The sequence below is a fragment of the Magallana gigas genome, chromosome 8 (genome assembly GCF_963853765.1).
Source record: "Magallana gigas chromosome 8, xbMagGiga1.1, whole genome shotgun sequence".
NCBI classification, from domain to species: domain Eukaryota; kingdom Metazoa; phylum Mollusca; class Bivalvia; order Ostreida; family Ostreidae; genus Magallana; species Magallana gigas.
In genome coordinates this window covers 2,623,808-2,645,315 of record NC_088860.1, presented here as the reverse complement: position 1 = coordinate 2,645,315, position 21,508 = coordinate 2,623,808, and the positions used below count along the sequence as shown (strand labels likewise).

The 21,508-nt window shown below is 36.7% G+C and overlaps 2 protein-coding genes across 24 annotated transcripts in view; one reads left to right on the top strand and one right to left on the bottom strand.

Annotated features, from left to right (window-relative positions):
* LOC105326252 (myoferlin) overlaps window positions 1-3,255 on the bottom strand; it is a 51,482-nt gene extending 48,227 nt beyond the window's left edge. For all 16 annotated transcript variants that reach the window (XM_066068748.1, XM_066068747.1, XM_066068746.1 and 13 more), the window contains exons 1-2: window positions 3,037-3,255; window positions 2,874-2,929 (exon numbers count right to left, since the gene is read on the bottom strand). In XM_066068748.1, coding sequence (XP_065924820.1) covers window positions 2,874-2,929; window positions 3,037-3,130 — 150 coding nt within the window. In that variant the 5' untranslated portion in view covers window positions 3,131-3,255. The remainder of the gene's footprint in view (window positions 1-2,873; window positions 2,930-3,036) is intronic.
* Window positions 3,256-6,984: 3,729 nt separating this feature from the next.
* LOC105328713 (uncharacterized) lies at window positions 6,985-21,340 on the top strand. Of its 8 annotated transcripts, XM_066068770.1 has the most exons (13): window positions 7,232-7,553; window positions 8,072-9,708; window positions 9,913-9,999; window positions 10,416-10,580; window positions 10,781-10,956; window positions 12,242-12,391; window positions 12,645-12,753; window positions 13,090-13,122; window positions 13,730-13,907; window positions 17,116-17,321; window positions 17,471-17,485; window positions 17,885-18,132; window positions 18,283-21,340. In XM_066068770.1, the coding sequence occupies exons 1-12, from the start codon at window positions 7,477-7,479 to the stop codon at window positions 18,085-18,087; spliced, it is 3,036 nt and encodes a 1,011-aa protein (XP_065924842.1). In that variant the 5' UTR covers window positions 7,232-7,476; the 3' UTR covers window positions 18,088-18,132; window positions 18,283-21,340. The 8 variants fall into 8 exon arrangements, with proteins under 8 accessions (XP_065924847.1, XP_065924842.1, XP_065924841.1 ...); XM_066068775.1 differs by lacking the exon at window positions 7,232-7,553 and adding an exon at window positions 6,985-7,120 and having other exon boundaries at window positions 17,885-21,340; XM_066068769.1 differs by having other exon boundaries at window positions 17,885-21,340.
* The last annotated feature ends 168 nt before the right edge of the window (window positions 21,341-21,508 follow it).

The window sequence follows — 21,508 nt, the reverse complement described above, 5'->3', positions numbered from 1 at the left end:
TCCAACATTGTATCTTATCAAATGATACAATATTATGTGATAAAGCAAAATATTATAAAATACATTATTATATAAATTATACATATTGTATCATATGACACAATAATATATATTACAATATCATATAATACAATTTCATGTGATAAGATAATATATCATATAAACCAATATCATATCATACAATATCGTATGATACAATATTATATAATATTACAATATCATATAATACAATTTCATGTGACATAATTCTATATTACTGAAACCAATATCATATTATACAATATTGTATGATACAATATTATAGAATATACAATATTGTATCATAGGATACAATATAATATTTTGCAATATCTTATGTAATTGTATCATGTGATAAAATAATAAATTAAAAATACAATATAATATTATACAATATTGTATCATAATATACAATACTATACATAACAGTATCATGATACAATATCATATCATAAAATATCCAAAAAATTGATACAATATCATATCGTATTGTATAACTTTTTAAAATATAACATATGATATCATATTGTATCATATCAAACAATATTGTTTCATATCATACAATACTATATCATAGGAATCATGTTATATCATTTATCAACAAACACATCTATCTATCGAGATGGTTTGAGTGAGGTAGGAGATTTCTTTAGCATCCTTGATAATGGAGATCAGGCTCTGCTTCTGAAGCAACCTCTGCATTTAATTTATAATAAAGTTAAATCAACTATGCAAGCTATCATCTATAAAACATGTGACCTGTTCCAAAAAACTAAACCTCATCCAGCATCCGAAACCTATGGCTCAGATTCAGCATTCAAGCCCATCAGGTGCATTGGTATCATAACACGCATCATCCATGCAAGTTTGGTGAAGTTTGGACCAGTAATAACTAAGATATCATCATCAGAGGGCACTAGCAATTAAAACCTTAACTTCCTCCAGCATCCGCAACCTATGGCTCAGATTCAGCATCCATGCCTGTCAGGTGCATCTGTATCATTAGACAAACCATCCATTCAAGTTTGGTGAAGTTAGGACCTGTAATAACTAAGATTTATTTTTTAGCATCCTTGATAATGGAGATCAAGCTCTGCATCTGAAGCTACCTCTGCGATTCATTCATATTACAGTTAAATCAACTATGCAAGTTTGATATAGTACTATCATCTATTAAACATGTGACCTGTTCCTAAAAACTTAACTTTATCCAGCATCCGAAACCAGACTCAGCATTCAAGCCTGTCAGGTGCATCAGTATCATAAGACACACCATCCATGGAAGTCTGGTGAAGTAAGGACAAGTAATAACTAAGATATCATCAGAGGGCACCTGTTTCAAAAACTTTATTTAACCAGCTCTTAAAACCTTAACCTCCTCCAGCATCCGAAACCTATTGCTCAGATTCAGCATTCAAGCTTGTCAGGTGCATCAGTATCATAAGACGCACCATCCATACAAGTTTGGTGAAGTAAGGACCAGTAGTAACTAAGATATAATCATCAGAGGGCACCTGCAACAAAAACTTTAACCAGCTCTAAAAACCTTAACCTCTTCCAGCACCCGAAACCTATTGCTCAGATTCAGCATTCAAGCTTGTCAGGTGCATCAGTATCATAAGACGCATCATCCATACAAGTTTGGTGAAGTTAGGACCAATAGTAACTTAGATATTGCTATCAATGGGCACCCACAACAAAAACTTTAACCTGCTCCAAAAACCTTAACCTCCTCCAGCATCCGAAACCTATAGCTCAGATTCAGCACTCAAGCCTGTCTGGTGCATCAGTATCATAAGGCACACCATCCATGCAAGTTTGGTGATGTACGGACCAGCAGTAACTAAGATATTGCTATCAAAGGGCACCTGCAACAAAAACTTTAACCTGGTCCAACAACCTTAACCTCCTCCAGCATCTGAAATTTAGGACCCAGATTCAGCATCCAAGTCTTTCAAGTCCATAAGTAGGTCCAGATGCATCACCCATGCAAGTTTGGTGAAGATAGGACAAGTAATAGCTTAGATACAGGACCTGCAACAAAAACTTTAACCAGGTCCGGACGCCGACGCCGACGCCGACGCCGACGCCACCGCCGACGCCGAGGGTATAGCATAAGCTCTCCTTGACTTCGTCTCGGTGAGCTAAAAATGGATCACAATAAACCTGCCTTTTACATTACAACATGTGTACAACTACTTTTATACCTAATTCACGACAAATGCAACCTATACTCTTGAGGCTCTCGGTTTTTTTTTAATTAATCCATATAGAATGAAAATGTTTATGACAAATGACTTATGATTTTTTGATAGTGCTATGAAATTTTCATTTCCTCCATGTTTATTTCATTTACAATGAGCTGACCAAAATGAGCTGACCTGTTCACTGAGACAGGAATTTTAACTCAGTCATAATTATGCCGGCCCTACTGTGAGGTAGTACCGACTGTTCTGGTATGCCGTACAGATATGACCTGTACATATGTACGACACATTATGACAGTCGTCTAACATCACACCCACAGGCAAAATATCTCAGTGATTGAACAACGTGCCCCACCCACTCAACAAGCTAGATTGCATGCTTTGGAAATTAAATGAATGATTCATTATTTTATCATTATACAGCTTGTTTTGAGCAATGGAATGTGAATAGGAAAGGGTGGCGAACATAATCAAAATACATCAAAATAACCAGTCTCAGTAAGCAATGGTCAAGTGCATGGAATGTTTAGCATCTAATTTAGATAGGTCCTATCAACACTGGTAATGCAAGTTTCACTCCATTAAAATAGGGAAATGATACCGCACACTTTGTTTTTGTTTGCATTATTTTTTTCTGAGACAACTAACCTCATTCCAGACGGGGTTGAGATTAGACTTGATAACTTCTGTCTTCTTCTTTATGCCTGTAGATAAGACATTGCATGCTTTTTATCACTGTCCATAATATATAAAGATACACGGCTCACTTAACACCAGGTATGGTATATATAAGAACTAGCACCTTGCTTACCTTGAAACTCGATTGATACATAAGGATCGCTTTCTCCAAATTTCTCCGCATTTGGCAGGTTTGTGGCCTTAATGACCACAAGTTGCAGAGACATGGTGAATGTTTACTCCGTTATCACTCCGACATCTTCCTCGTTCACTCACTCACTTTCTCAGCACAGTTCACTCTCTTCTGCTTTGCATCGACTAGTCGCACCCTCTCTTCCGGAAACTTTTCGGAAAATACGCAGAGCTACTGTACCGTATCGATGTGTTCCGAATGAGACGACATTTTACCGCGAAAATCAAATTTCGGGCATACATAACAAATGTGTCTCCGTGCTATGTCCACTTTATTATTTATTCATATGAGAAAAAAATTAGATTTCTATAAAAGGAAATTAAAACTTGCAGACCTCTTATGTCTTTTACAATGTGTTGTGTGTCTCAGAAGGGTATTCATCGTTTTGAATGGTAAATCAAAACTCACTGCCAGGACGCCTGTGTATTATTCAATATAGATGTTTTGATACATTAATTTTTACTGTAACATTACACGTTAACTTTAAATATTACTTAATTTTATTCCCTGACCGAGACTTACACTAGACGTTTTTTTAAGCTACTTGTAAGTGCACTTGAGAATATTTGATTTGAAACTACATTGCACGTGCCTGGAGGTTCATATGAAGAATCAATAAATATTGCGCATTTCCAGACAATTGATTGCATGGGTCAGTCCATGCTGACCCCCTCCCCCGACAATATATATTACAATGTAGTCGTAAATTCAATGATAAGGTTAAATTATAATATGTCTGTTCATTGCTCAAGACATTCAAATTTCTTAAATTTTTTTTAAATACCTTTTACGGAATTTTATTTGATAATTGTATATTCTCTTGTGAAAATTATTATTTGTGAAGAAGTCGAGGGTTTCTTTGTGTACTAGTATATGTTGCTTAATTTTTTGGCTTTTTTTTCTCCTTTTCAAGTTTCATTTGACTTTCCTTGTGAGGAAAAATTGATTGATTATTCACTCTTTAGCCCCCCCCCCCCCCCACCCATTGATATATATATGTGAATGATGTATATATTGAATATGTTTAACATGGCACATGATTAGGGAGAAAATTAATATACATTAGATTATTTAATCTGGTCGTGTACCACATACTCACCAGAACACTAGTACTTGTGTGCAACAGTGTTTAGTATATTGAAATATACTAGTGTTCTCATTACTTCACTCAAGCCTCTTTCTACATACATCTTTACTTCTATCTATCACAGATCACCGCCCCTAAGAGAGAATTTTTACATCAATATCTCTATGTATAGAACGGAACAGATCATTTATTTCTAATTCAGATTCCAGACCAGTCTAGTGTGACATTATCATAATTACAAAGAAAGACATGTCAATGTATAGTATAAAAATGATTAAAGTATAACAATCCCAGTAAACGACAATATCCGTTCTAACAATATTGTATCATTTCAGTAAAAGGAGTACTATAGCATGTTATCATTCATGAATTTGCCCCCAAAAAATTAAGAATTTCTTTGTCTTCAATATTGAGTAGCAAAAAAGAAAAAATTGTTAATCATCTAAATCTAAGCATTCTGGAAATTTGCTTTAAATAAACTGAAATATTTCTTTTCTTTGGTGATCATATTTTTCACATGTGATAAAAAAAATGAGTTTCATTATCTATACTGTTATAATTACATCTATTACATAATCGATCTTCTCTAGAGTTGCTTGTAAATCTTCCTACTTCAATTCGCAACATGTGACGGGAAATTCTTAATTTACATAGAGATTTCCTGTGATCAAAATTTTTAACTAATGACAAATAATTGTCATAACCCCAATTTTGTTTGAGTTTTAGATATGTGCTTAATTTGTTATCAGTATAGCTTTGTTGACTTGCATTCCAATTTTTTTAAACAATATTCTAACCATGTATTAAGACAGACTGACTTAGATTTATGTCTTCCTTAATTAATTACTTCATCTTTAATTTAATATTCACAATTTTTCTTTATTTTTGTATGAAAGCAAACCATGAGTTTTAGCCAGTTACAAAAAGATTTTTACAACATTCATATGCATTAAGTAAAGGAAACTCTGTGGACAAATGTTCAAATCTATACCAGCTCATGATATTAACAATCTGACAATATCATAATGCAAGAAGAACGTTCCCAATTTAGACAACATTACAAAATTTATCCTTTTCCAGTGATGAACAACGAGAATATATTTAAAGAATTTGAGGTGTATTCTTTCACAAGGTAAAATTCTAAAACAGTCTCCAATTTCTAACTTCTCGCGTTGTGGGAATCTGATTGTAAATATATTTCTTACACCCAATACATCTGCTAGCGCATTGTATAAAAGAATACGTTTAATAGTGGAGGTAGATGCGTGTAGATACTGGTTTTAATTTTAGAATTTGAATTAATAAAATCATTTCTCAATTTGTAATATGCTTTTAACGCTTTTTATGGAGCTCGGATCTTGCTTCATGAATTAAAACTTCATGAAAACTTCCAGATACAGTCTATCATGATATTCTGGAACATTAGTTTTTGCGTGATATTACGACCAACTTTTTTAAAGATCATTACTTTAGTTTTCTGAACGTTTCTATTTAGAAATCAATCAGAACAGTACTTGTCATGCAAGTCTAGAAAGTCTTCCTTGTATCCATTTATCTGAGCTAGGATTATAAAATAACAATGTCATCTGCCTACATTAATCAAGTTAACAGTTTGTGCCTGAAGTGGTACTTCATCAATATATATACGTGAATCTAAAAAAGTTGGAAAATCATTAATATATATTTTCAATAAGGAAGGACTCAATTTATCCCCTTGACGAGCACCTACATATAGCAATCGGAAATGGATCTGAAAAGGCCCCTCTAAATTTCACATACATTGTATGACTATTCTTACATGTATACATGTATATTACGTTTGATATAATACAACTTAAGTCTCAAATTCATTAAAATTTCAGTTTTAATCCTTTATGTAAAACAATGTCAAAAACTTTATGAAAGTCATTAAAACAAGCATAGAAACTTCCTCCTTTTTTGTTACAATATTTATTAATTAAACATTTTAGCACAAATAAATGATTTGATAATCCTGCTTTTTTTGACAAAGCAAATTTGAGATGTGTGAATCTGATATGATGTGTGTAATATGTGTTTTTTAAAGAAATTTATCTAATCTAGAATTCAGAAAGCTGTTGAATAACTTGCAAAGGGTGCTAGATATTGTGATACCCCTATAATTTGCTAATGCAGGGTTGTTTGGATAATCAGACTTAAAAATTGGACTTATGTAAACTGAATCCCCCCGTTTGGATCAATATGATTTTGTTTACCTTGGACCCTCAGTCATCAATGGAGAATCTTAAAATTTTCTTAAAACTGATGTTATAGTTCGAGTTTTTAAAATCCCTTTTCTTCTTCTTTTTTTTTTTTTTTTTTTTTTTTTTTTTTTTGTAATTTTATTCTTCTTTTCTATATAAAAATATATTTTTTTTTAAGTAAATAGGTAGATAATACAGATTTAGAATACACGTACATGTTTTTTTTAAATAATGCATTTTTTTTTAAAGCTGTGTGCATATTGAACATAAAAATTCCCATGCATTATTATCAATTTGGAGGGTTTTTTTTATACATGAGTAACGATTAATGAGTTGTTAAACCGGAGACATAAATAACATTTTATCGTTATTTTTGTCTCTTTTTAACCCGACCAAAAAAATGAAAAGGTTCAGCCTAAACAGCGCTATAACTTTAATATTCAGTCTTTTTTTTATGTTGTTGTTTTTATATGCTATAAAATGTTAAATCATTGTACATATGATTGTAAAATATTGTGTAAAAACAAGTTTTAACTCAAACTTTTTTGTTAAAAACCGTATCCATGCGTGCCACCGTTTTCGGTTTCCAAATTATCAAGTTCTGAGTCACGTGACAAACAGTGTTTGTGGAAACATGGCGAATTTGTATACAATTACCAAATTTGCACGTTGTGGGAAATGTCTGTTATTTGAGAGTTGATATTCTGAAAAACAGGTTAGACAGTCTATTGATTTTGTCTTGTTCTTGTTAATTGTTATTGCGGAGATGCCTTTCTTCTCCATTGAAAGATTAAGATTTCATCTCTTGGCACTGTACCAGATTTCTTAACTCGTGGTGAAAAGGAGAAAGAGATAACACGATTTCTCATAACGCAACTTTTGTCTGTGAAAGATAAGAAACTATGTGCTATGTTTTTGTGAACGTTTCCACTGTTTAAACCGCCCTAGATTGTAATATGGATGTTTCTAATAGCAGTGTAAACAAACCCGTATAAGACTGACCCGGTGTTTGGCCAGTAAGCTCTGTATGTCAATATTGCCATAACGGTTGATCCATAGTTCTAGACAGGGATGGTCATTAATGGTCACCGTCAGTTGATTTGCTACGGTTATATTTTGTCCCCAGCTTCGGAGAGAACTGCCAAAATGTGAGTCAGTCTGCTGCGGTGATTAGTACAAGGTTATGTATACTTTGCTAATAAGATTAGTTCTGTGAGGCATCCCACATAAACCTTGTAAACAGCCAACTGTGAGCAGATAAACTGTGTAGGATGTCCACTAATGCTCTCTCAGTGCCATCTGCCAATACATTGCCTTGCTGCTGTATATCTTATTCATGTTTTTTCTTTAACATGGCCTAGTGTTTAATTCATTGTGCCAGACATAGGATTTTTCAGTGTATGTACAAATGAAATGGATGTTTGCATTTTTGTCTTAAACAGTGGATATAATTAAGTATTTTGGAATTGTATCAGTTGAACTTACAGACTATTTTAAGACATGCAGATCTCTTGAATATATTGTTACCAGCAAATTTCCAACACTCCTTCAGTGCTGATTAGTGACTAAGCTTCAGAGGAATTACTTTCTGTGATTACCAGATATGAAATAATATCATTTTTCCAATATTGTTTATGAACCTCTCTGTTTAACCTTTGTTTTATAGGATGTATGAAGAAAGTTTGAGTGAAACCCTATCTGCCAGTGAGTTGAGTCGAGTTCACGTCCCTGGGATGGATCAGGATTACGATGACACTGCAGAGTTCTACCGCTACTACTCTCCTCCCTCTTACAACACTCAGGTTTCTGCGGACTGTGTGTTCGATGTGCCTGACGCAGAGGAAACCCTTAAGCTTTTCCGCAAACCTTTCAAAATTGTCAACCCCGGAAATCACATTACCAAGAGGACCCCTGAATACTCCAGTATCAGCTTCATGCACTGTCGCCACCTCCAGGGCCTCGGAAAGCAGTACATGAACCTAAGGTCTGTAATGGAGGAGAGAGCAAGACTTGAATTCCTCAGGGACTGTTTGTTCAGAATCAAGAGTGTCACTACATTTGTCCATGATCTGGAAAACTTGGTGCAGGCGGAATACCGTACATACTATGCTATCATGCATAACTGTTTGATGGACAACCCCTCCAGTAAGATCTATTGTCTGAATGCATTATGTGAAGATCTGAGGACTCATGTTGGGCATTGGAATAACATTAAACAGTGTTTACACAACAACCGCTGGCTACAGCCCATCCTGGGCCGGCTCTATCTGGATCTGGAGTACGTCCGGAGGGTCCTGTCTCAGCTGTACAGTGACGCCATCTACTGGATGGAGAAACTCATCGTCATCGGCCTACAGGTGTTTGCTCACGGCAGCATGGCCACACTGACTCAAGAAATTGTGTGGAACATAGCAAGAGGACTGGAAGATTTCAACAATGTAGCTAATGGATTATTCAAGAGTAGATACATGAGCATCTCATATTTCATTCTGGAACACTTACAATCAGAGATGACAAATCTGACTTGTAAATCTGACCCCAGGGTCACAAACCACCCTGGTCATGTCTCCTTTTCTGTGAAAGCCATTCCCTTTTCTAAGATTCTCAACATAATTGCTGTTGAACGTGCTAAATATGCTGCCATAGAAACCCACCGATTTTTCACTGCAAACGAAGACTTCGTTCGGATCCTCTATTCTGGAAAATTACCAAATTATGTGTGGAACGATGAAGTGCAGTATCCTGGTCATATATCGCACCACCTTGATACGTCGGACTACCACACTGCCAGTGGAAGCATGACCTCAATTAGTGGAGCCATTCTCAAGGTCGGGTCGGTCCGAGCCCCTGATCTTACCCCCTATGAACCCCCTCTAAACGAGTTTGCTCGTCATGAAAACGAATTTGCTGAAAACTTTTTACTTATTGTGTGCAATTCAACCAATCTCCTCAGGAAAGGTGAAAGTAGTTCTAAAAGTAAACATAAATCTGGGAAATCTCCACGAAGTCCTTCCTCAAAGCCCCCCAAAGGGCAGGACACCCCCGTTCTATCTCGAGCAGACTCGAAAAGGAAGACAGTTTCCTGGGGGGATAGTGCGGACACCTCAATCAGGTCACAGCTGACTAATCGCTACATGGACGTGCTTTGGAGGTTCTTTGGCTCAGCCCTGGAGCAGTGTTTCTATGAGCCGCTGTGGGGTTGTCGTAGTAACCAGATGGTGGGTGAGCTGGGGAGTGTGGTTCTTAGTGGTGCTACCGTGGTGACAGTTGTCAGGAATATGATGGAGCATGTTTGTCTCAAAGGTACACACTGAAATTAAAAGAACCTTTAGAGCTTGCACTCTCTCAAATCATAAAACGCCTATATATTGATCCACATTATCTTGATTTTTATCAACCCAGTGTAATAAATTCAATTACATTTAATTCTAATTATTGTATATAAAATATGTTACATTTTGTTTAAAGTAGACTTTTGATGTTATATATATATTACATATTTTACAGACATGTTCCCCACCAATGCTGTCCCCCCTATCCTGGGCGTGGCCAGGAAACTCCATGCACAGACAGCTCTGCAGTCCTGGGATATATGTAAGTACTGGAAGTCTAAAACAGTGAAACATTGGACCATCCTCCCTTGACATTTCTTCTGTTATACCCCGAAACCATGGTAACTGTCTGACTCTGAACTACTGATAATATCTGTAATTTTTACAATTTTTCCAATCTTACTGCAAGTTTTATAGCATTCTGATCTTTGCATTCTAAACTGTAAGACTTTAATCCATGTGCTAATTTATAAAGTTACCTGACATGGGAATTTCTTACCATTGATTTAAATATAAACATTTATACTATCACTGATGTCTATGTAAAATTTCATTGATTTGTATTTCATCTTGAACAATATATTTCAGAGAATTGTAATCTTAAAAGACATTTACTGATATTTTTGCTCAGTGACCTATTTGATTTAATAGTGTGTGATGTGTTTACTTTGTTTTCAGTGATGTGTGAGGCCTTGGGCTGTCAGATGTCAGACAAGTGTTACCCCTGCCTCCTGGCGTCGGGGGACCACAGCACCAAGACTGGGATGTTACTGAGGGACACCTATCAGCCATTGTTTAGCCTCCTACAGGAAAACATGAAAGATCTCCCGGAATCTGCCAAAGGTAACAGTCCCGGGTCTCACTCAATTAGTTACACCCTCAACAATCAAAAATATAAAATTACAATAGTTAACAATAGATACTCATTAAAATCAAATGTACATGCATTTTAAACATATTTAGGTACCTCAAATACAATGCGAGTCCTTTTTTTTTTTTACATGCATTTCATTAGATATGTTTATTTTTCTATATTTTACAAGATGGCAGTCTGTTGTTACCCAGACAAGACCTTGACCTCTCCCAGGTTACGGGGATCGTCTGTCGTCTGCTCGCCAATGGTCAGGTGGCCCATAGCTGGTGCGTCCACAAATCTCACGGCTTCCTGTCGTCCTGGGCGGTGGGCAGCTTTCTATTGGTCACTCAGACAGACCTCAAGGTAATCCCCTTTCTATTGGTCTATTGGTCACTCAGACAGACCTCAAGGTAATACCCTATCTACTGGTCACTCAGACAGACCTCAAGGTAATCCCCACCAGGTGTCCTCTCTCTTTGGATTTGCTGTAAAAGCAATCTTTATTTATATATGTTAAAATTTCGCAAGGTTCACGAGAATGTCGTAGTTGAGAATATGTCTTGCAACTATGACATTCTTGTTCAGGTGGAAGTGCCTATGTAGATAGACATATACAACTAACTGTTATGCATCTATATTTGTATTTGTATCAATGTTTGATTTAATCTAAATATGCTCTGTTGCAAACTAATCTATGACCAATAAATTGTGAAGTAAAGTCACAGAGAATATAGGTTGGTTTTTGGAAGGCTAAATCTTCTCTTATTGATACTATACACCGTTTAAGAATGACAAATGTTGAATATTTCTATGAAGTTCAGTGTTATTGTATGATTCAGTCTTGACCTTTATCTCTATAACTACAAGTCAGGTATGCAAAGTTTTCAAATGTAACAAATTTTACAATGTATGCTGGGTAATTAACAAGGACCGGCTCTATCCAACTGTTGTTTTGCTTTAAAAGTGCCTCCAAGAGATAAGTAAATATTGACAGTAATATGGATTATATCTAGGTCAATGTTTTGACATGATTGAAGTGGTCATTTTTGTTCAAATATTTTGTAAAGCCCTAGATAAAGTGATTTGATATGTAGGTCAAAACAAAGGGGGATTGGTATTTCATGCATATCTTGGCAATTAAAAAGTGCTATGTTTGACCAGCCTTGTTTGTTTATAGAAGGTTCGATAAGAATGCATGGAAATAAACGTATGAATTATAATGTAAACATTTTTAAGGAGAAAGAAAAGAGAAATTGGATCGTGCCAGGCAGAGAAATAACCACTCATTTTTAGTAAACTAGATTGTGTGATACTGGATTGGACTTAAATTTTAAAACAATTTTTACAGAATTAAATAAACTATTTATTCAGTTTTGGTTTTCTAATCTAATTATGTTATCTGATATTTTTTTAACACATCATGAGAAGAACAAAAAGAAATGGTATTTATTAAACACATGTTTATTTATTCCTAATGTTGATACAGTTTTTACTAAATACTGCAAGTTAACAAAAGGGTATTGACCTGTAGTCTTTCAATCAGTGTACATGATACCGGTAGTTACACATCCTATTGGAAGTTAACTTGCCTTGATGGTCATTTTCGGTTTTACTAACATAGATTATTCTTTTATTTTTCCTCTGACAGATCTTGGCCGATGAAATGAAGAAAGCACTGCACAATGCCCAGCTGTTCAGCTCAAAGAACGTCAGTAAAACAAAGCTCTGTGAACAACAGATGGGTATATATCTCTCAGAGGTCACACGGCTGATGTCAGAGGTCAACAACCAGCTGCAGGTAAGGTCAAGGTCATCGAGCCTGAGGTCAATTTTATCAGACCAAGGACATCCAAACTAAAGTCCCGCTGTTAGTCTATGAATGCCTTAGCAGAAAACATTTGTAAAGAGTTAAAAGACATGCTATTGTGTTTGACAAAAATCTGAGGACTACGATAGCTTTCTGCATTATGAATACCTTTTTATGCATTTGATAAATGAATTAGTCGTTGGTGTGTGTGAGAGGAGATCTATGGTTTGTTTTCTTTTTCCAGTCTCTCTCGGGTGCCGCCATAAAGGTCTTCTCAGATAACTGTAGCAAACTCTCGATGGACTACTTCAGTAGTGAGATGCCACAGGGAAAAGTCTGGAGGAAAAAAGCAGGTAGGCTTACTAGCCAGTTGTTCTGCAACTGAATATTATGTGAAACAAATATACAAAGGCAATTCATGTGAAATGATGACTCAAATTTCATGCACAGTAATTTCATGTGAACTTCAATTTTGTGTACATGTTCTTGAGTTCACATGCAACATATCATTTGAAACTTGTGCATCTTGTTTTCAAATTAATTTTATGCTAAAAGTGACACATATATGCAAAATACCCGAGAAAAGGAAGGGTGACAGTGTAAAGAAAGGAATTTATATGGAGTCTTTTGATTTGTCCTCCCTGAGTGACCTACCAATGGCCCCAGTTTAATTTGATTTTCATCCTTAGGTGGAGATTGTTTAAGTTGCAGGGAATGGATTAGTAAGCCTACTTTGTTTACAATTCTTGAGTTTTTCTTCCTTTAGATTAACATTTGTCCTTTACATTTTAATATGCAGGATAAACGTCAAATTTGCTATTACCAGTACTAGTAGTGCTGTTTGCCTATTTTCTAGTTATACCTGTGTGTTCAAATGTTTTCATAAATTTGGCCCCCACCTCCTTTTTGTTACCTGTAGTTATAAATAACAGTGAAAGACTGCAGTTCTTGAGTGAACTGTTGCTTCTTAATGAGATGTCTTCATCAGTTGTCACATATCACGCCGTGATTTCATTGCCATTTTCACTTTTGATTTAGAATTAATACAAACCAATCAATTTGCTCCTACATGCTTGTTGTTGAGAATTTAACATCATTTTCATTTTATAAATTTCCAATTAATACTGATTCATCAGTATGCCCTTTATTAGGTGAGATTTTACTGTCATTTTCTTTATTATAAAGAATTAATATTAACAATTGATTAGCCCCACCCTCTATAACGCAAAAGTTTATTGTCGTCTTCATTTTAATATACAATTACATGTAATATTAACCAATCAGTTTGCTCCTACTGTTTAATACATTATATTTAATTGTGGTTTTCAGACCTGCCGGCGGAGCACAGCCTGTACATTGAGCACGCTCTGGAGACGATTCTGGAGCCGGTCATTGATGGCGTCAGTAAACTGAAGAAAGCCGCCCAGCTCGGAGTCGTGTCGCAGGCGATCAACGCGTTCTGTGAGGCGTGGAAAAACAACATCCTCAAACACAAAATCAAGTTCAGGTCAGGCCTCATTCACAAAACTATAGAACCTACCCTTACTTTGGGTCAGGCCTCATTCACAAAACTATAGAACCTACCCTTACTTTGAGTCAGGCCTCATTCACAAAACTATAGAACCTACCCTTACTTTGGGTAAGGCCTCATTCACAAAGCTATAGAACCTACCCTTACTTTGGGTCAGGCCTCATTCACAAAGCTATAGAACCTACCCATACTTTGGGTCAGGTCTCATTCACAAAGCTATAGAACCTACCCTTACTTTGGGTCAGGCCTCGTTCACAAAACTATAGAACCTACCCTTACTTTGGGTCAGGCCTCATTCACAAAACTATAGAACCTACCCTTACTTTGGGTCAGGCCTCATTCACAAAACTATAGAACCTACCCTTACTTTGGGTCAGACCTCGTTCACAAAACTATAGAACCTACCCTTACTTTGGGTCAGGCCTCATTCACAAAACTATAGAACCTACCCTTACTTTGGGTCAGGCCTCATTCACAAAACTATAGAACCTACCCTTACTTTTGGTCAGGCCTCATTCACAAAACTATAGAACCTACCCTTACTTTGGGTCAGGCCTCGTTCACAAAACTATGGAACCTACCCTTACTTTGGGTCAGGTCAAGTTCACAAAACTATAGCACCTACCCATACTTTGGATCAGACCTCGTTCACAAAACTATAGAACCTACCCATACTTTGGGTCAGGCCTCATTCACAAAGCTATAGAACCTACCCTTACTTTGGGTCAGGCCTCGTTCACAAAACTATAGAACCTACCCTTACTTTGGGTCAGACCTCGTTCACAAAACTATAGAACCTACCCTTACTTTGGGTCAGGCCTCGTTCACAAAACTATAGAACCCAGCCTTACTTTGGGTCAGGCCTCATTCACAAAACTATAGAACCTACCCTTCCTTTGGGTCAGGCCTCATTCACAAAGCTATAGAACCTACCCATACTTTGGGTCAGGCCTCATTCACAAAACTATAGAACCTACCCTTACTTTGGGTCAGGCCTCGTTCACAAAACTATAGAACCTACCCTTACTTTGGGTCAGACCTCGTTCACAAAACTATAGAACTTACCCTTACTTTGGGTCAGGCCTCGTTCACAAAACTATAGAACCCAGCCTTACTTTGGGTCAGGCCTCATTCACAAAACTATAGAACCTACCCTTCCTTTGGGTCAGGCCTCATTCACAAAACTATAGAACCTACCTTTACTTTAGGTCAGGTCAAGTTCAGGTCAGGCCTCATTCACAAAACTATAGAACCTACCCTTACTTTGGGTCAGGTTTCATTCACTAAACTACAGAACCTACCCTTACTTTGGGTCAGGCCTCATTCACAAAACAACAGAACCTACCCTTACTTTGGGTCAGGCCTCGTTCACAAAACTATAGAACCCAGCCTTACTTTGGGTCAGGCCTCATTCACAAAACTATAGAACCTTCCCTTACTTTGGGTCAGGCCTCGTTCACAAAACTATAGAACCTACCCTTACTTTGGGTCAGACCTCGTTCACAAAACTATAGAACCTATTCTTACTTTGGGTCAGGCCTCGTTCACAAAACTATAGAACCCAGCCTAACTTTGGGTCAGGCCTCATTCACAAAACTATAGAACCTACCCTTCCTTTGGGTCAGGCCTCATTCACAAAGCTATAGAACCTACCCTTACTTTGGGTCAGGCCTCATTCACAAAGCTATAGAACCTACCCTTACTTTGGGTCAGGCCTCATTCACAAAACTATAGAACCTACCCTTACTTTGGGTCAGGCCTCGTTCACAAAACTATAGAACCCAGCCTTGCTTTGGGTCAGGCCTCATTCACAAAACTACAGAACCTACCCTTACTTTGGGTCAGACCTCGTTCACAAAACTATAGAACCTACCCTTACTTTGGGTCAGGCCTCGTTCACAAAACTATAGAACCCAGCCTTACTTTGGGTCAGGCCTCGTTCACAAAACTAAAGAACCTACCCTTACTTTGGGTCAGGCCTTGTTCACAAAACTATAGAACCTACCCTTACTTTCGGTCAGACCTCGTTCACAAAACTATAGAACCTACCCTTACTTTGGGTCAGGCCTCGTTCACAAAACTATAGAACCCAGCCTTACTTTGGGTCAGGCCTCATTCACAAAACTATAGAACCTACCTTTCCTTTGGGTCAGGCCTCATTCACAAAACTATAGAACCTACCCTTACTTTGGGTCAGGCCTCATTCACAAAGCTATAGAACCTACCCTTACTTTGGGTCAGGCCTCATTCACAAAACTATAGAACCTACCCTTACTTTGGGTCAGGCCTCGTTCACAAAACTATAGAACCTACCCTTACTTTGGGTCAGGCCTCATTCACAAAACTATAGAACCTACCCTTACTTTGGGTCAGGCCTCGTTCACAAAACTATAGAACCCAGCCTTACTTTGGGTCAGGCCTCATTCACAAAACTATAGAACCTTCCCTTCCTTTGGGTCAGGCCTCATTCACAAAACTATAGAACCTACCCTTACTTTGGGTCAGGCCTCATTCACAAAGCTATAGAACCTACCCTTACTTTAGGTCAGGTCAAGTTCAGGTCAGGCCTCGTTCACAAAACTATAGAACCTACCCTTACTTTGGGTCAGGCTTCATTCACAAAGCTATAGAACCTACCCTTACTTTGGGTCAGGCCTCATTCACAAAACTATAGAACCTACCCTTACTTTGGGTCAGGCCTCATTCACAAAGCTATAGAACCTACCCTTACTTTGGGTCAGGCTTCATTCACAAAACTATAGAACCTACCCTTACTTTGGGTCAGGCCTCGTTCACAAAACTATAGAACCCAGCCTTACTTTGGGTCAGGCCTCATTCACAAAGCTATAGAACCTACCCATACTTTGGGTCAGGCCTCATTCACAAAACTATAGAACCTACCCTTACTTTGGGTCAGGCCTCATTCACAAAACTATAGAACCTACCCTTACTTTGGGTCAGGTCTATGGGGTAGATTTTAACAGTGTAAGAATCACAGTAAATAAAAATCAAAGAAATTATTATAGCTTTGATTAAATGAAGTTTGGCAGAATTTAAGTGTGTCACAGTCATTGAAAATCACAGAAACTGACCGAGCATTCAGTGAAGTGTGATTGATTTTAAGTGTGTTACAATCGTAGTCTTCCTGATGGATAGTTTCAATGTCGACCATTTTTCTTTGCAGCTATGTGGGAGCGTATCAGCTGGGAGTAGATATAGGTTACATGAGGGCATGGCTGGGGGAATACGTCACTGACCCTGAGGTCAGACAGGCTGTCCTTGACCTCCAGGTGTTTAAGTATCTTAGTGGAGCTGTCATGATTCTGAAGAAGCAGCCGTTCCGCAGGGGTGGATCTAAATTCCGGGAGCCATGTTCTATGGAAGATCTCAGTAAGTCGGAGCTGTATGCAGCCTGTTAAGAAAAGATATTTGTTCTACATATTACTGTTCAAAATTATCAAAAAGTTAAATTGATTTTGAATGATTATGTTATTGTTTTGAGGGTTTAATTATTTTGATACACAAATATTTTCCTGTAGCCCATGTTGGTGATGGTAAGGAAATATGAATTTTCAATGAGATTGCTTTAAATTTGTTTTTTGAATTTGAACATTTGGCAAGTCAGTGAATAGTATTGCAGCTAAATTTAAATTCATTTTAAGCTTTGCTTGTGAAACCATTTATATCCTTGTGAAATCCTTTTTGCCTCTGATCCATAGATGTGTATCGACTTTTTCTTATGTGTGTTTGTAGAAGCTACTGGGTATATTTCACTCCTGATTACTTCATACACTTGATATAAAGGCAGCAATGTTTTAATTTCGTATACATTAATTTACACTTTAATTATGAATATTTATCATCATCACAGTAGTATTTGAGTTATTTTTCATGTCAGGGCTGTTAGGTTATGGATACTGGTATCCATCTGATTCTTTACTTTCTCCTTGTAGGTTGCAATGGGCATGCTGACCTTGAAAACATCAAAGTGGAGCGGAACATTTCCCGCTCTGTGGATACGGATCTTCCACCCCCGATGGACGAGTCAGACATAGAATATGTAAACAACATAAATGAGTGGCTGTCGCTGCGTGTACAGGGGGGCTCACGGGCGTGGAAGTTATCTTGTCTGAATGCTCCACAGACCAATGATTAGTGACTAGTACAATCGTGGAGGTGGAAAAATATCCTAATCGTGGAGGTGGAAAATGATCACAATCATAGAGGTGGAAAAAGATCACAATCATGGAGGTGGAAAAATATCCTAATCGTGGAGGTGGAAAATGATCACAATCATAGAGGTGGAAAAAGATCACAATCATGGAGGTGGAAAAATATCCTAATCGTGGAGGTGGAAAAAGATCACAATCATAGAGGTGGAAAAAGATCACAATTGTGGAGGTGGAAAAATATCCTAATCGTCGAGGTGGAAAAAGATCACAATCATAGAGGTGGAAAAAGATCACAATCATGGAGGTGGAAAAAGATCACAATCATGGAGGTGGAAAAAGATCTTTTATGAATTCTGCACAGAATACATTTACTGGGTAGATTCAGGCAAGATCTCGGTCATGGAAAAAATACAGACACAAACGAATAGATTTGGTTGTGGGAAATCCACAGGAAATGACAATTAGTAGACTTCAGTGCTTTAATCAGATAAAGTGTCCATAGAGAGAACCATGATGACAGTGGAGGTTATACTGCAATACCAGAAACCCATTGGGAATGATTCCCACAGGGAAAAACACCACAGCCTCTACAAAAGGAGATAATTCCATGATTGCCATTGGATTGACATGAGATGTAGAAGTAACAAATCACTCCATAACAATTACCATCCATTGGGAATTTTCTCTGTATCAGTTTTAGGTGTGGATAGCATTTATTTTTTATTTTTTTTAGAAACGCTATCCATTATGTGCTACATTTGTACCGAAAAGTGCTGAAAGTTTTAACACAGTTTTTCAACTCATCTTTTTACATATGCATGTATGTGTATCATGAAAAGTTTTTGTTTAACATATAAAACACCCAATTTTTAGCATTCATTTCTTGGTAGATGTTCATGGTTTTATCCGTTCCTATTAATGGACCCACTCAACTTCCCAAGAAAAGTTTATAGTAGTATGATACCATTGACATTAGCCAGGGAGTTTTATTCCACCCTGTCCAAGGGAAGTTGATGAAAATCCTTTGCCTTGTGAAGATGCATGGTACAGACTCTGATATAAGCAAATAGGTCCCTATGTATGTTATGTATTAGTGGGATAGCTACATCAGCAGACATAATGGCTGGTATTCCATCATAGACCTTGTAATCTCTTTCTTGCTGAATTAAGTCAAAAACTATCTTTCCTTGTATTGTTGTAGCCGATTCATAACATTCATTTGTTGATGTAATGGTCTCTAGTTCTGATATTTATTAGACATTGTGTAAAAGGAAAATATGTTACAATATAATTGGTACCTGAATCACATGTTTCACCACTGCCAGATGTTTTCTTTCACTAAACTAAATGTACACTTGGGTTTACGTTTCATTTTAGTCTCCAGATTGAAGCTGGAAACATGCATTGTTTTGTTGGATTGTAAACATGTTGTTTAGCTGTTAAAAGAGTTTGAGCTTCAAGTCAATTAAAGCTGTTTTGTATATTGCATAACAGCATTGATACAGAGTGAGAATGGAAGAATGTTAGGTTCTAAATGAAACCAATCTACAAAACTTGTGATCATGTTTGTCAATGTTGAAAATCAAAATCTTTACAAGCCCAGTTCTTGTCATGAACCAGCTCAGGAAATATTGAAGAATGGCAAACATTGGTACCTATATTTCGTTGATGTTTCTGCTGACAAGCACATAGATATATGTCTAGTAGGAGAGGCCGTTCTGCCAATCACCATAGGGCAGAAAGCTTCGTTGTGTTGTTTTGATACTTTTATATTTGCTATTGTCTGCAGTTATCGCAATTGAACAGCTTTGGCAATTTGTCATGACACTAAGTATGACTTTTGTTGTGCAGTGTGCCATTTGTTACAAAAGTGATTGTTGTCCTCGAGTTTTGACTGTTGTACTTGATGAAGATAGACTTTCATTATTTCTTGGAATATTTCTGTCCTGTTACATGCCGTGTACAGAGTTACTCCCCCTGGGAATGTGAGCTGTTGTTTAGGTTTGGTTGTTTTATTGTCATTTGTTCTATCCTACCCATCCCTTTTGGTTTCGCTGTGTGTTTTGTTCACACAACGTTCGGTCATCTTTCATTAACTACAACTCCTGTTACAGTATACTCAAGTTACTGTAGATGCAGGAAATGTTCTCAAATCATTGGGCATTGAACTCTCAGTCATCTAGCTTTGAATCCATTTGTTATTTGTTATAATACAATGTAATTCATGTAGATAGTGCTAGTATTTCTTTTGACTGGTGTTCTTTAAGGTACATTGTACAGTTAAAGTTTCTAAAATAGAAATGATAATGATTAATGAGTGAAACTTGCAGGAAATCAGTTGTGCGTTTTTTTTTATAGGTATTCAGTCCATAGATTAGAGAATTTTTAAAACAACTGTGAAACTTGTTGACCTTTATAAAAGATAACTTATCAGAATATTTTTTTTAACAAGTGATTTATGAATAATAAATCCAAAAAACAAGTTGTATATGATAATATACTTCTCAAGTATGTTTACAATTCCGATTTAATATAATGGATTCTGTATTTTGTGCCTATTTAAGTTGAATACCATTAGATTAAGTGAATGATATACGAAGTTTGTTCCCCCCACCGATTGGTATTTTGTTCTGTGATAATCCCATGTGACAAAAAGATGAATTATGTATCCTTTGTTATCGTCAGAGTTTACAGGCAAGCTCTGTGGCCTGATGGCCTCTTTATATCTTTATATATTCTAGTCAGTCTTATCGATTATTTATATTTATTTATTATTTATTGATGCGTTTCCATGTCAGATACTGTTGCTGAGTGTAATCTGTAAGTCTACACCTGTCAAAAATAAATTATAGGTACCTGTTTTCTCTCAACCTATTCCTAGATGCATTAGAGGGGCAATAATGTTACCCTGTCAGTGTCAATGATCTTTATGGTCAAAAAATTTAATATTTCAATATTCTGTTGTAATTAAGATAGGTAGAAATTTATCTAATTTAGACAAAGGTGTTTTAGTTGTAAACGAGGGTCTCTCCAATGTTACTCTGTATTTGTCTGTGATATTTGTTTTGTCTAAATTATTTATTATTTATTTTTACACCTATTTGTTTTTAATATTCTGTTTACACAGACTTGGTTTTTTACTCAGCAATAGAAGAGAATGATTGTTAACATAAGTTATTTCCCCTGGTTCTCTCCTTCCGTCCTCTGAAACCAAATAAAGGATCTTCTATCAAGTAACTAGGTGTGGTCTTGGAATTTCTCAGAGAGAGAGAGAGAGAGTATCTTCAAGGAAGTGGTAATGATAATTGTTCCAGGCAAAAAAACATTTGATGAAGCGGACTGTCCGCTTCATCAAATGTTTTTTTGCCTGGAACAATTATGTCCGGGACACATTTCTTTCCATTT